The sequence below is a fragment of the Odocoileus virginianus genome, chromosome 23 (assembly GCF_023699985.2).
Source record: "Odocoileus virginianus isolate 20LAN1187 ecotype Illinois chromosome 23, Ovbor_1.2, whole genome shotgun sequence".
In the NCBI taxonomy this organism is placed as follows: domain Eukaryota; kingdom Metazoa; phylum Chordata; class Mammalia; order Artiodactyla; family Cervidae; genus Odocoileus; species Odocoileus virginianus.
In genome coordinates this window covers 53,652,518-53,668,327 of record NC_069696.1, presented here as the reverse complement: position 1 = coordinate 53,668,327, position 15,810 = coordinate 53,652,518, and the positions used below count along the sequence as shown (strand labels likewise).

General features: G+C 39.3%; 1 protein-coding gene across 1 annotated transcript; it reads right to left on the bottom strand.

Moving 5' to 3' along the window:
- Nucleotides 1-14,587: 14,587 nt before the first annotated feature.
- Nucleotides 14,588-15,529, bottom strand: LOC110152540 (olfactory receptor 9K2-like). The gene has a single exon (XM_020916334.2). It carries the CDS (start codon nt 15,527-15,529, stop codon nt 14,588-14,590), a length of 942 nt encoding a protein of 313 aa, XP_020771993.2.
- Between the last annotated feature and the right edge of the window lie 281 nt (nt 15,530-15,810).

Below are 15,810 nucleotides of genomic sequence, written 5' to 3'. Positions count from 1 at the left end.
ATGTCAAGGTTGTATATCGTCATCCTGCTTATTTTATGTGCAGAGTATATCAAGTGAAATGTTGGGCTGGATGTAGCACAAGCTTGAATCAAGATTGTTGGGAGAAATATCAATAATTGCAGATATGCAGATGACACCACCCTTATGGCAGAAAGTGAAGAAGAGCTAAAGAGCCTCTTGATGAAAGTGAAAGAGGAGAGTGAAAAAGTTGGCTTAAAGCTCAGCATTCAGAAAACTAAGATCATGGCATCCAGCCCCATCACTTTATGGCAAATAGATGGGGAAACAGTGGAAACAGTATACTAAGGCTTTATTTTCTTGGGCTCCAAAATCACTGCAGATGGTGACTGCAGCCATTAATTTAAAAGATGCTTACTCCTTGGAAGGAAAATTATGACCAACCTAGATAGCATATTAAAAAACAGAGACATTACTTTGCCAACAAAGGTCCATCTAGTCAAGTTTACGGTTTTTCCAGTGGTCATGTATGGATGTGAGAGTTGGACTGTGAAGAAAGCTGAGGGTGGAAAAATTGATGCTTTTGAACTTTGGTGTTGGAGAAGACTCATAAGAGTCCCTTGGACTGCAAGGAGATCCAACCAGTCCATCCTAAAGGAGATCAGTCCTGGGTGTTCATTGGAAGGACTGATGCTGAAGCTGAAACTCCAATACTTTGGCCACCTGATCTGAAGAGCTGACTCATTTGAATGCTGGGAAAGATTTGTGGCAGGAGGAGAAGGGGATGACAGAGGATGAGATGGTTGGATGGTATCATCAACTCAATGGACATGAGTTTGAGTAAACTCCGGGAGTTGGTGATGGCCAGGGAGGCCTGGCATGCTGCGGTTCATGGGGTCTCAAAGCGTCGGACACGACTGAGTGACTGAACTGAACTGAACTAGTCTTGCCTCCGCATTTGGAAATCCTATGATATCACCAGCCTCTCTCCATGAGATCTGTGACCCCTCTTCCTAAGAAGCCAAAAGGGTGCGTAGCTCATGTCTAGTCTACAGGTAAAGCTGGCACATCTTGCCCTGAAAATGTGGAGGCAAACCTGCCTATTCCGTGACATCTGTTCCTCTGCCTCAAAGTGTTTAGCCTGCTAATTTCTTGCCCTTTTAATTTCTTCCCCTTTTAAAGGGCTTATTTCTTGCCATTTTAATTGGTGGAGTCAGAAACCTGTACACTGTATCCCACTCATGTGAGGAGACACATATTATGCTCTTCAAGCCAGCAGGACCAAACTACAATCTTGACTTCAGCTTAAGACGGAAGTAGATCACATTTCAGATCCTTGTGGACCAAGAGAGAAGTGCACTACACAATGGTATTCCTCTATGTCCTTCTAAATCCTCTAGACTATTTTATATACTTACTGCAGATGATAGGTTAATGGTTGTGTTGGTCAGTTTTAGCCACCTCCTTTTTGAGCTTTGCAGCACCTGCTAGAACTGCCCTTGGAATAAAATTTTCTGATTGTATTTCACCTGAAAGTCAATTTCTACATTTTATAACACTGGTTATATCTAATACATATATGTTCCTTATGTAATTCATGAAATTAATAATCTTACAAAAAGACAGCGTACAGAAAGGGAGTAAATATTTGCAAATGATGCAACTGACAAGGCCTTGATTTCCAAAATATACAAACCGCTCATACAACTCAACAAAAAAAAAACAAAAACCCAATTGAAAAATAGCCAAAAGACACTGATAGACATTTAATCAAAGAATACATACAAATGGCCATAGACATGTGAAAAGATGCTCAACATTAATAATTATTAAAGAAATGTAAATTGAAACTACAGTGAAGCAAAGTGAAACTACACTGAAGTACCTTCTCACATTCTGACTCACACCAGTCAGAATGGCCATCATTAAAAAGTTTGTTGTTATTCAGTCTCTAAGTCATGTCCCACTCTTTGCAACCCCACAGACTGCAGCACTCCAGGCTCCTGTGTCCTTTACTATCTCCCAGATTTTGCTCAAACTCATATCCATTGAGTGGATGATATCCAACCATCTCATCCTCTGTCATCCCCTTCTCCTCCCACCTTCAATCTTTCCCAACGTTAGGGGATTTTGCAATAAGTCAGCTCTTCGCATCAGGTAGCCAAAGTATTGGAGCTTCAGCTTCAGCATTGGTCCTTTCAATGAATATTCAGGGTTGATTTCCTTTAGGATTGACTAATTTGATTTCCTTGAAGTCCAAGGAACTCTCAAGAGTCTTCTCCAGCACCACAATTCGAAAGCATCAATTCTTCAGTGCTCAGTCTTATTTATGTTCCAATTCTCACATCCATATGTGACTATTGGAAAACCATAGCTTTGACTATGGACCTTTGTTGGCAAAGTGATGTCTCTGCTTTTTAATATACTCTATAGGTTTGTCATAGTTTTCCTTCCAAGGAGCAGGCATCTTTTCCTCTGTCATCCCCTTCTCCTCCCACCTTCAATCTTTCCCAACATCAGGGTCGTTTCCAATGAGTCAGTTCTTCACCTCAGGTGACCAAAGTATTGGAGTTTCAGCTTCAGCATCAGTCCTTCCAGTGAATATTCAGGGCTGATTTCCTTTAGGATTTGACCGGTTTGATCTCCTTGCAGTCCAAGGGACTCTCAAGAGTCTTCTCCAACACCACAGTTCAAAAGCATCAATTCTTCAGCACTCAGCTTTCTTTATATTCCAACACTCGCATACATACATGACTACTGGAAAAGCTATAGCTTTGACTAGATGAACTTTTGTTGGCAAAGTGATATCTCTGCTTTTTTATATGCTGTCTAGCTTTTAAACTAGACTCTTGAGAGTCCCTTGGATGGCACGGAGATCCAACCAGTCCATCCTAAAGGAGATCAGTCCTGAGTGTTCATTGGAAGGACTGATGTTGAAGCTGAAACTCCAATATTTTGGCTACCTGATGCGAGGAGCTGACTCATTTGAAAAGACCCTGATGCTGGGAAAGGCTGAAGGCAAGAGAAGAAGGGGACAACAGAGGAAGAGATGGTTGGATGGCACCACCAACTCAATGGACATGAGTTTGGGTAAACTAAACTCTGGGAGTTGGTGATGGACAGGGAGGCCTGGTGTGCTGTGGTCCATGGGTCTCAAAGAGTCGGACATGACTGAGCAACTGAACTGAACTGAGATTGGCCATAACTTTTCTTCCAAGGAGCAAGCATCTTTTAATTTCATGGCTGCAGTCACCATCTGCAGTGATTTTGAAGCCCAAAAAAATAAAGTCTCAGTATACTGTTTCCACTGTTTCCCCATCTATTTGCCATGAAGTGATGGGGCTGGATGCCATGATCTTAGTTTTCTGAATGCTGAGCTTTAAGCCAACTTTTTCACTCTCCTCTTTCACTTTCATCAAGAGGCTCTTTAGCTCTTCTTCACTTTCTGCCATAAGGGTGGTGTCATCTGCATATCTGCAATTATTTATATTTCTCCCAACAATCTTGATTCAAGCTTGCACTTCATCCAGCCCAGCATTTCGCGTGATGTACTCTGCACATAAGTAAAATAAGCAGGGTGACGATATACAACCTTGACATACTCCTTTCCCTATTTGGAACCAGTCTGTTATTCCATGTCTGGTTCTAACTGTTGGTTCTTGACCTACATACGGGTTTCTCAGGAGGCAGGTCAGGTGGTCTGGTATGCTCATCTCTTTAAGAATGTTCCACGGTTTGTTGTGATCCACACAGTCAAAGGCTCTGGCATAGTCAATAAAGCAAAAGTAAATGTTTTTCTGGAACTCTCTTGTTTTTTCAATGATCCAACGAATTTTGGAAACTTGATCTCTGGTTCCTCTGCCTTTTTGAAATCCAGCTTGAACATCCTGAAGTTCACAGTTCATGCATTTCTGAAGCCTAGCTTGGATACTTTTGAGCATCACTTTCCTAGCCTGTGAGATGAGTGCAATTGTGCAGTAGTTTGAATATTCTTTGGTGTTGCCCTTCTTTGGGATTGGAATGAAAACTGAAGTTTTCCAGGCCTGTGTCCACTGTTTGAGTTTTCCAAATTTCCTGGCATATTGAGTGCAGCACTTTCACAGCATCATCTTTTAGGATTTGAAATAGCTCAACTGGAATGCCATCACCTCCACAAGCTTTCTGTGTAGTGATACTTCCTAAGGCCCACTTGACTTTGCATTCCAGCATGTCTGACTCTAGGTCAGTGATCACACCATCATGATTATCTGGGTCATAAAGATCTTTTTTGTAAAGTTCTTCATAATGAAAGACAGAAATGGTATGGAGCTAACAGAAGCAGAAAATATTAAGAAGAGGTGGCAAGAATACACATAAGAACTATACACAGAACTTTGCTGTATAGCAGAAATTAAATACAACTATGTTTCAATTTTAAAATAAAAGTAAATCAGTTATTCTTCAATTTAAAAATTAAAAAAAGAAATTAACAGTCAACTCAGTTTAATCCACTATTTTAAAAATTTAAAAGATAGAAAAATTTAGAGATTAGCTTAGGAACTGATATATTTTCTAATTATGAAGAATAAATAATTGTACTCCTTGAATCTGGAATCTATTATCCACATTGAATAAATTTTTTAGAAATAATATCAAAATAGGTGACTAAAATAAACAATTGTGTAATATATTCATTAAGTAATTTTGGTGCTAATAGAGATTGTCTAGGAGTTTTTTCAGTTTCAGAAGTTAGAAGAGATAAATTAGGACAGAAGAAGTCACTTGATGACATATGATAAATCATTTGCGACATTTGAGTTGAAACTGCATATACAGAAGAAACATGTCTCCCAAGCACCAGTGATCTTACAGCTTCTCTTCTTGAAGTTTTAATGTTTGTAACTACATTGTACAAAAACTTCCTTCATTACCATCCTATCAAACAGACCTAGAATCTCCCCACTGGGATTTATTATACACAAGTTTTTTTCAGACAGAGAATAGTATGTAATAGATTTAAATTTAATGAATTTCTGAGTAATATTTTTCTGCTTCATTTGGCATGGTGCCTTGTAGGCCTAGTCAAGTTTTGGTAATTTGTGTCATTGTTATAATCATTGTTTCTTAATTGTCATTGTAAAAGTAGAAGTAAAGAATCAAAGACCATGATTTGGGAAACACCTTTTAAGAAAGACTTTTCTGTCTGACAATAACTTTTCATGTTTTCTTTTCTGCTAAGCAATTGGGGGAAAGAAAGAATCACAATCTTTAAATAAATAGGTGTTTCTTTTGAACTTAGAGAACACCACAGCCATCTCATTATTTTTTTTTTTGCTCCAGGCTAGACATGGGTGAAAAAACAGTTATATTAAGAATTTATTTGAATTTCGTACGTGTGTGTGTGTGTGTGTGTGTGTGTATAAATTTCAAATAGAAAACACTCATAGAAGACTAAACATAACATTTAAGGAGGAAAACACAGATACATAGTATGATAAAATTTAAGAAAATCTATGCTATTTAGAGGGCTTCCCAGGTGGTGCTAGTGGTAAGGAACCCATCTGCTAATGCAGGAGATTTAAGAGACACAGATTTGCTCCCTGGGTCAGGAAGATCCCCTAGAGGAGGGCATGGCAACCCACTCCAGTATTCTTGCCTGGAGAACCCTATGGACAGAGCAGTCTGGAGGGCTACAGCCCATAGAGTCACAAAGAATTGGACATGATTGAAATGACTTAGCATGCACACATGCTATTTAGAATATATTTAGTATAAATATAGTAATATTTAAGTATTTCTAAAACCTTTCAGAAAGAAAGAATAGATGACCTTAAAGGGAAAAAGAATGATGTTGCCATCTGACTTTTTTTAAAGACTGCACTGAGGGAATTGAGTCAAGAACTGAGGACTTTAAAATGTTCTAATTTAAATGAAAGGATGCCATAAAAATATTCTCAGATACACCAAGACTAAGAAACTTTTCCATACAAGAAAAAGAAAAAATACAAACCTTTTGAGAATTCTTGGAAGAAGTATCAAAATATCATAGTATAGTAAGTTACAAATAAAACTCTACCATTTAATTGTTGTATTAATCTTGATTCTTCAGAGAGACAAAACCCATAGGATGAACAGGTGATCAAACTACATAGATGTATAGATAGATACATAGTAGATAGATATACAGATGAATGATGATGATAGATGATAATACATAGATAGAGATATCTAGAATGAGGTTTGCTTTATGGAGTTGACTCATGAGATTACAGAGGCTGTCTTGCAGTCTGCCCTCAGCAAGCTGGAGATGCAAAAAAAGTGGTAATGTAAATTCCAGTCCAAGAGGAGGGAAAGCTAGATGTTTCACTTAAACAGTCAGAGGCAGAGAGAGAGAATTCAGCCTCTTCTATTCAGGCCAATGAGCATTACAACACTGGAGAAGGCAGTCTGCTTTATGCAGGCCACCAATTCAAAAGCTAATCTCTTGCAGAAACACCCTCATGGACACACTAGAAATAATATTAAATTAGATATCTGAGCATCCTGTGATCTAGTCAAGTTGACACATGAAATAAATTAATAATAAATTCACCCCTTCTCAACTTGGAAACCATGCACATCTCTCTGAACCATAATTCAAAGTCAAAGTGTTAGTCGCTTTCTCATGTCCGACTCTGTGCAACCCCATGGACTGTAGCCCACAAGGCTCCTCTGTCCATGGAACTCTCCAGGCAAGAATCTTGAAGTGGGTTACCACTTCCTTCTCCATGGAATCTTCCTGACCCGGGGATCGAATCCCGATCTTCCACCTTGTAGGCAGATTCTTACCACCTGAGCTACCAGGGAAGCCTGAGCCATACTTAATCCCCCCCCCAAAAAATACAATAACAAGGTCATAACTCCACCTAATATGATACAGCTTTCTTACATACAACACAAATGCACTAATCACTTCCCCAAAAAAGAAGGTAAAATCCTTGAGTGATGCTTACTCTGCTCCTTTATATCCCATAACTTAAATACTATGATGTAAAATTAGTAATCATTGTGTCCTATAATATACACACATACATAAACATAACAAAGGTCATGTTTGATAAACCCACATCCCTGATAGCTCAGCGGTGAAGAATCTGCCAGCAATGCAGGAGCCACAGGAGACACGGCTTCAACCCCTGAGTTGGGAAGATCCCCAGCTCAGGAGGAGGAGGGCATGGCAACCCACTCCAGTATTCTTGCCTGGAGAATCCCATGGACAGAGGAGACTGATAGACTACAGCTCATGGGGTTGCAAAGTATTGGACACTACTGAAGCAACTTAGCATGCACGCGATTTTAGACTCAATGGTAAAATGTTGAAAGCTTTCCCTCTAAAATCAGAAGCAAGACAGAAGTGCCCACTCCTATTCAACATAATTATGGAAGTCTAACCTTAGCCAGAGTACTAGGCAATAAAAAGAAAAGGCATCCAAATTTGAAAGGAAGTAGCAAAACTCTTCAGATGGCATAAATTTATATATATGTAACAATATATATTGTATACATAATATATACAATATAAAATATATCATTTTATGTATGTATATATAATATAAAATATATGATATATATTATTTATATAATATATATATTTATATTTACTGAAGTGACTTAGCACACACACACATGTTCTTTATGTTTTGCTCAATTTTTTCTAGCTCTGGTCATTTAGAACTCTTTCAAATTGATTCCCATGTCTTTTTTAAATGCTTGGAGGGGGTTTTGCTGTAGTTTTTAGGCACTCCCTTGCTGTCTGATATTATAGGATTCTTCAGGCTCGTCTTGAATGGCCCTTACCCCATCCCTAGAAATGTTAAGGCAAATTTGTGTGCCCAGAGCACAGTGAGGCCAAGCAGACTACAATGTAAGAGTTTGGGTCAGAGAAAGGCTCACTGCAAGGCCAAAGGAGGAGATAGGTGACTCCTGCCCTAAAAAGTCCTGAACTCCCCAAAGGGTTTCCATAAAGGAATTTTGTTTAATATTTATTTATTTATGGTAGCATGTGGATCTTTCGTCGTGGGACACTGGCTTCTCTCTGGTTGTGGCATGTGGGCTCCAGAGCGTGTGGGTTCTCTAACTGAGATACACAGGCTTAATGGTCGTGGTGTACACTGACTGGCTTTCTTTCCTCAAGGCATGTGACGTGTCAGTTCCCTGACCAGGGATCGAACCCATATCCCTTCCATCGAAAGACAGATTCCTAACCACTAGACTACCAGAGAGGTCTTGGCAAAGCATTTTTAAAATATCAGGTGAGGGAGGGGGTGTCCCAAGGTACGTGATAAGATCCTGCACAGTTCCGACTGGCTGATGATTAGAGAACAGAGTAGTGTCACAGGGGTTAATTTCTCATCAATCCTTAGGTTCCAGGAGGCCTGGGGTTCTGTGCTTATGGTCATCAAGTAGTTAACACCTTCCAACTGATGGAGGGTTTCCACATCTACAAAACGACTCAGGAAATTTGCATCGAATTCTATTATCTTCAAAGAGGAACTAAAGCAGAGGATTTAGTGGGGGAAATGCAGTCCTGGGAAAGCCTCACAGGGTCCTGCTCAGAATCAACCTTTTCTCCAATGATTCCTAGTTCCCTTTATTAGAGAATGCAATTAGTAATCGGGATTGAGTTGCTAGATGTCCTTATTGCTACTGAGGTATCATTGCTTCCAGGCTCTTTGAATAAGCAACTAGAATATACGTGTGAGTATGTGTACATGACTGTTGTTTAGTTGTGAACTTGTGTCCGACACTTCTGTGACACCATGGATGGTAGCCCGCCAAGCTCCTCTGTCCATGGGATTTCCCAAGCAAGAACACTGGAGTGGGTTGTCATTTCCTTCTCCAGAGGATCTTCCCAACCCAGAGATCAAACTTGCATTTCCTGCATTGGCAGTCAGATTCTTTACCGCTGAGCTAGCAGGGAAGCCCATATGTGTATACGCATATAGCTATAATTTTTTCTATATCTATCCATCTGCATCTACATTAATCTTATCCCATCTCCCATGTTCATTCTAGCTTTCTCTTTTGCTAATCTATAACCTCCCATTCCAACATTGAGAAACCTTATGATCACCATTTGTTGTCTATTCACTTTATTTTGTTCAATGCCAGTATACATCCACAGAATTGTCACAGTTGTAAACCTGTACTTCTGTGAGAAATGACATTACCAACCAGAGTAGCTGGTAAAATAAAAAGTTTTTATTCTTTGTACCATAAAAATCTATGAGCTTTGACAAATGATAAAAAGTCATGTAGCCACGCCAGTAAGTTTTTAAATCAGTTGGGTAAATATCTAGGAACACAAATTCCAATTTGAACAGTTAGTCTATGTTTAACTTATAAGGAGCTGCTGAGCTGTCTGCTGTACCATTTCCATCTTCATGAAGATTGAAAGATATTTCCTGTTGCTCTACATCCTCACCAGTATGAAATATTGTCAGATTTTTGGATTTAAGCCCTTTTAATAAATGTGTCATTATGTTTTAAAGATTCAGACATTTTTTAATTAAACAACGTCATAGCCAAGAGCCCAGCCATTCTCTAGTAAAGGGAGGGACACACACCCAAACCCTGATCTACATTGTGCTCTGTGTGTGGGTGCTTGGTCGCTTCAGTCATGTCCAGCGCCTTGTGACACCATGGACTGTAGCCTCCCAGGTGCCTCCACTCATGGAATTCTCCAGGCAAGAATACTACAGTGGAAGACTTGCAGAAGGCCATCTTTTCTCCATGGAGAGGACTGAAGCATTCGGTTCTCTACAAAGTTCTGTAAGTCTTCATCTTGTCCTGTCCTCTTTCTGCAAGTCACCCAGAAAGAGCTCCCCTTCTCTACCAACTGAGTGTGGCACTATAAATAATCCAGTGCTTGAATGTGCATTTTTGTCCATATAAGCTGAACCTTTTCTGCAGAAGTTTCCTGTGGCTATTTCATATCCTCCACTAAAGTAGTAACTTGAGTCGTTTTCATAGTACAGTGCTGTGGTTTGGTTGGCGCCTCTGGTAAGGGGACACAGAGCCTTATTAGCACTCGCACCCTCATACCTCCATCCTCTTTGTCGTAGACTGTCTACAGTCTCCCCAGATCTCTAACCTCCCTCGCCATTCCAGATACAGCTGATCTCTACCACCGCTCTTTGTGACCAAGTAACATGTTTCTCCCAAACCACCAACGAAGGCCTCAGGGACCTGGAAGTTGGAGACATCAGCTGAGCATGTCTTGAAAACTCGGTCCCAGGGCCCTTCCTCTCTCTTACACATCCCTCCTCACTCTCTGCTTTACACTTTAGTCTTCTCCCATCTGACCAGATTTTCATTTTGAGCTGATCTCATGTTAGATCTCCCTCTTGGGTGCATTGATTTTATTTTGAAATTCATTTGTATACTTCCATTCTGTCAATTATAGTGTTCCAAAAGTTAAAAAAAAAAAAAAAAGAATACAGGAGTGGGTCACCATTCCTTTCTCCAGGCGATCTTCCCAACCTAGGGATTGAACACAGTCTCCTGCACTGCAGGCAGATTCTTTACCACCTGAACCACTGAGAAGCCCATAGTATACTATATCAGGACTTAAATTGACAGAAAAGGGAAAAGGAAGTGAGAAATTAAATATTCCTGCCATATCTGTAAACAAAGATGTCACAGTCATCAGCAATTGCAGCCACCATGGATGGTGAGGGAACTCAGGAAGGAAAGAATACTTGCCATCTAGCAGCCATCAAACTGCAGCCACTCCCTATCGTGAGCCACCAAGGAAATTCAGAACATGAAAAACCCAGATAGTTGAGGTATGTATCAAAGGAATGATTTCAGTAAACCCAGACTCTTATATCTTCCCATACACAGAAATTGCACTTCCCATATGCTAAATTCCCTAACTTGGGATATCTGATTTTCTTTATTTACAAAAAAAATTGACATTCAGACCACTTGCCTTTTGTTGAAAAACTTATATATAACCTGGCTCCTCTCTCCCCCTTCTTTGGAGCAGTTCTCTCAGGGTTCCTTGAGATGCTGCCTCCTGGACTTAAGTCCTAAAAATTTCCACTGAATAAAACATAACTCTCATTTTTAGGTTGCATGTATTTTTTTTTTCCAGTTTACAGAAGCTTCAAAATGCTTAGAGTTTCCATGTTCCAGATGTGACATTCAATGCAACAGATTTCTGCTAGCAGATGCCTAAACCTTTTGTCTCTTTGTTTCTTGGGACTCCTTGGTTCCTACCCAAATTCAAGGCTGGTTCCTTGGCTTTTCTCTTTCACATATCCTTCTAATAAATTTCCCTTGTTTACTTTACCAAAGTAATTTTCAATGTTTTTGAAAAAAAAAATAAACCTAACTGTTACACACACAATTAAGCAAATAAAAATGGATATGTGTAGTTGAAGTGAAAATAATAAAATAATTGATTTATTAGAAATATTAGTAAGGAGCAAAAAATAATAATTTTTGAATTCAAGAACCACATTCAGAATAGTACAAAAAACCTTTCATCCTTTGAGAAAAATATTGATGTAGTCTTTGGTTAAGGAATTGTCTAAGTTGGAATATGTAAGAATTAGAGAAGAAGCCTATTTTTATTAATAGTATGAGAATTACCAGGATACTCTGCTCTCCCAACCGCCATCCCTCTCTACTCGGCCCCTCCTTTTCTAATCTCTGCAAGGGGTTGCATTCCCTCCACAATTAGTTGCATTCTCTCTACAATCACAGAGCTCTTTCAATATTGATTGACTTTACTGATACAATCTGAAATTGTAGAAGCAGGCAAACACACATTAAACAGTTCATCTTATACAACATCCTCTTACTTCTGCCATCTGCATCTTTCCATCAACAAATTTATTACCAAATGCATAAATTAAAGGGATGCAATAGATGCAAAACCTTGACCATCTTCTTCAGCAATGTTTTCTGTTGATTCAAACATATTTGGACTGGTGGGCTACAGCCCATCATGTCGCAAAGAATCCGACACAACACAACTAAGCACACTCACACAAATGTATTTGGAGAATTGAATTCCTTACAATTTGCATCTGAAAGCACAACCTGAATTGGAAAATTAAAACAATATGACAACATAGATATTACTTTAGAAATATAAATAGCTTCATTTAAAGTACAGCACCACCAACAGTGTAAGAGGGTTCCCTTTTCTCCACACCCTTTCCAGCGTTTATTGCTTGTAGACTTTTGGATAGCAGCCATCCTGACTGGCGTGTAATGGTACCTCATTGTGGTTTTAATTTGCACTTCTCTGATAATGAGTGATGTTGAGCATCTTTTCATGTGTGTTAGCCATCTGTATGTCTTCCTTGGAGAAATGTCTGTTTAGTTCTTTGGCCCATTTTTTGATTGGGTCATTTATTTTTCTGGAGTTGAGCTGGAGGAGTTACTTGTATATTTTTGAGATTAATCCTTTGTCTGTTGCTTCGTTTGCTATTATTTTCTCCCAATCTGAGGGCTGTCTTTTCACCTTGCTTATAGTTTCCTTTGTTGTGCAAAAGCTTTTAATAGAACTGCCATATGACCCAGCAATCCCACTTCTGGGCATACACACCGAGGAAACCAGATCTGAAAGAGACACGTGCACCCCACTGTTCATAGCAGCACTGTTTATAATAGCCAGGACATGGAAGCAACCTAGATGCCCATCAGCAGACAAATGGATAAAGAAGCTGTGGTACATATACACCATGGAATATTACTCAGCCATTAAAAAGAATTCATTTGAATCAGTTCTAATGAGATGGATGAAACTGGAGCCCATTATACAGAGTGAAGTAAGCCAGAAAGATAAAGACCATTACAGTACACTAACACACATATATATATGGAATTTAGAAAGATGGTAACGATAACCCTATATGCAAAACAGAAAAAGAGACACAGATGTATAGAACAGACTTTTGGACTCTGTGGGAGAAGGCGAGGGTGTGATGTTTCAAGAGAACAGCATCGAAACATGTATATTATCTAGGGTGAAACAGATCACCAGCCCAGGTTGGATGCATGAGACAAGTGCTCGGACCTGGTGCACTGGGAAGAGCCAAAGGGATCGGGTCGAGAGGGAGGTGGGAGGGGGGATCGGGATGGGGAACACATGTAAATCCATGGCTGATTCATGTCAATGTATAACAAAAACCACTACAATATTGTAAAGTAATTAGCCTCCAACTAATAAAAATAAATGAAAAAAAAAATAGAGCAAAAAAAAAAAAGTACAGCACCAATAAAACAAGTGTTAGGAAAATAAAAATACAACATGTAATTAAAATACAAAGCAAACAAAAATTGTGTACACATAAATAGTAACTGGGCTTCCCTTGTGGCTCAGCTGGTAAAGAATCAGCCTGCAATGCGGGAGACCGCCTGGGTTCTATCCCTGTGTTGGAAAGATCCCCTGGAGAAGGGAAAGGCTATCCACTCCAGCATTCTGGCCTGGAGAATTTCATGGACTGTATAGCCCGTGGGGGTCACAAAGAGTTGGACAAGACTGAGCAATTTTTACTTTTCTTTCTTTTTTTTTTTTTTTTTTTTTGAAGACACAAAACTTAATAGTATTTACCAACGAGAACAGAGTAATCCAGTAAACTGGGGTCAATGATTTAAATCTAATGCAATTTTTAACCCTTCTAGATAGGACAACAGTACTAAAGTCTTACCTTTGTGAATTTGTATATCCTGTTTTTAGAAAACTGGATACAAGATAACTTTCTCCAACTCTTTGACATGATAATAAATCAATAACATTATTTAAAATAAGTAACAATAAGATATGGGCTTCCCTGGTGGCAGAGTGGTAAAGAATCTGCCTGAAATGCAGGGGATATGAACTCTATGCCTGGGTCAGGAAGATCACCTGGAGAAGGAACTGGCAACCCACTCCAGTTTTCTTGCCTGGAAAATCCTATGGACAGAGGTGCCCAGTGGGTCTACAATCCATGGGGTTGCAAAAGAGTCTAACATGACTTAGTGACTAAACAACAATAACAAACAATAAGATACAGTAAGATACAATTAAACACCAACGATTTATTGAGTTGTTCTGATAAACTCATGATGGCACAGACAAAAAGCAATCTTATACCATGATATTTATTCAAGAACTATGAGCCCCAAATCAAGTAATTGTGAATAAATTTATTCACAGTTAAATTTCATTAAATAATTAAATATTTACAACTCAGGATCACCCTGTCTTGGGTTGACCCTTCTTCTAAACATTAGTCTGAGCTTAGCATTCTACCAAAGCATTTTTTCTGCCCACTATCTAAAAATAGGGCCCAAAGAAAAATAACAGTAATAAAATTAAATTCTTTTTTCCTTCACTCCATAAAGTTTACCTAAAAAGAGTAAGGAGCATATTTCTGTTTATAGGATGACTGCGAATTTTACTGATGCATGAGATATATCACTGCTCTTAAGGGAGAGTGAATGATGAAGAGTGAATGATAAATTGTTACCACTCCTTCACTGAAAATAATTCATCTATGGAATGATCAATGTAAAGGATCTTCAAATGACTCAAGCTTGACTCCACACTGAAAGCAAGTCAGGCTGAAACCATCGATGGGCCCATTAATGAGGAAATCACAAGAAAGTAGAATTAGGATAAAGCTTTCTTCTTCCATAAGATTTTTCTCAAAGCTTGTTTGACATCTTTGTTTCTTAGAGAGTAAATCAGAGGGTTTAGCATGGGTGTAACCAATATGTAAACTACTGAAGCCACTTTACGAAGTTCAGGATTGCTTGGAGGTGTGAGATACACAAAGGAGACAGTCCCATAAAGCAAGCTTACCACCCCAAGATGGGAGCTGCAAGTGGAGAAGGCTTTCTTTCTCCCTTCACTGGAGGGGATCTTCAAAACTGTGGTTACAATATACATGTAAGATACTACAATAACAACTATTGTGGGCAAAATAATGAAGGCAGCCAAACTAAGAGATACCATCTTATTGACAAAGAGATTAGAAGAGGAGATCTTCTCAATTTGGTAAGAATCACAGTAGAAGTGATCAATGACTCGGGAGGCACAGAAAGACAGTGAGAATGTTGCACTGACTTGGAGGATGGAACTGACCCAACCGCAGAAATAGGAACCAGCCACCAGCTGATTGCAAAGGCGTCTTGACATATGGACATGGTAAAGAAGAGGGCTGCAGATGGCAATGAAACGGTCATAGGCCATGGCCGCCAGGACAAACCCTTCTGTTACAATGAAGAGTGCAAAAAAGAAGAACTGGGCAGCACACCCTACAAAAGACACAGTCTTTTTCTCAGACATGAAGTTGACCATGGCCTTAGGTGCAATAACAGTGGAGTAGGAGAGGTCAATGAAGGAGAGATTGCCTAGGAAGAAATACATTGGTGTGTTCAGCTGGGAGTCAGTCACAATGATGCCAATCATACTAATGTTCCCCAAAAGGACCAGGCCATAGACAAGCAGGAAGAGGAGGAAGAGGAGAATGTGGAGCTCTGGACGGACCCTGAAGCCTACAAGAATGAAGTCAGTTACATCTGAGTGGTTGCATGTTTCCCTGTCACCCATGGCAAGAACCTGCTGAGAGGTACAAGACAAGATTAAAATAGAGACTTCTACCTATTTCCTGGTATCACAAAATATCTTTTGCCTCTTGTATAAGACATTGAAATTTGTATTATCATCTCCTTTATAAGATTCTGTTGTGTTATGTATGATTTGCCACATCCTTTTGTAGGAATTGACTCTGAGGTATATTGTAATTGCCCATCAGCACACAACATTTGAGCTGCCTAACTCATAGTTTTCTACTGTGATTCTCCAATTCCAGTCCTCTTTCCATTATAACG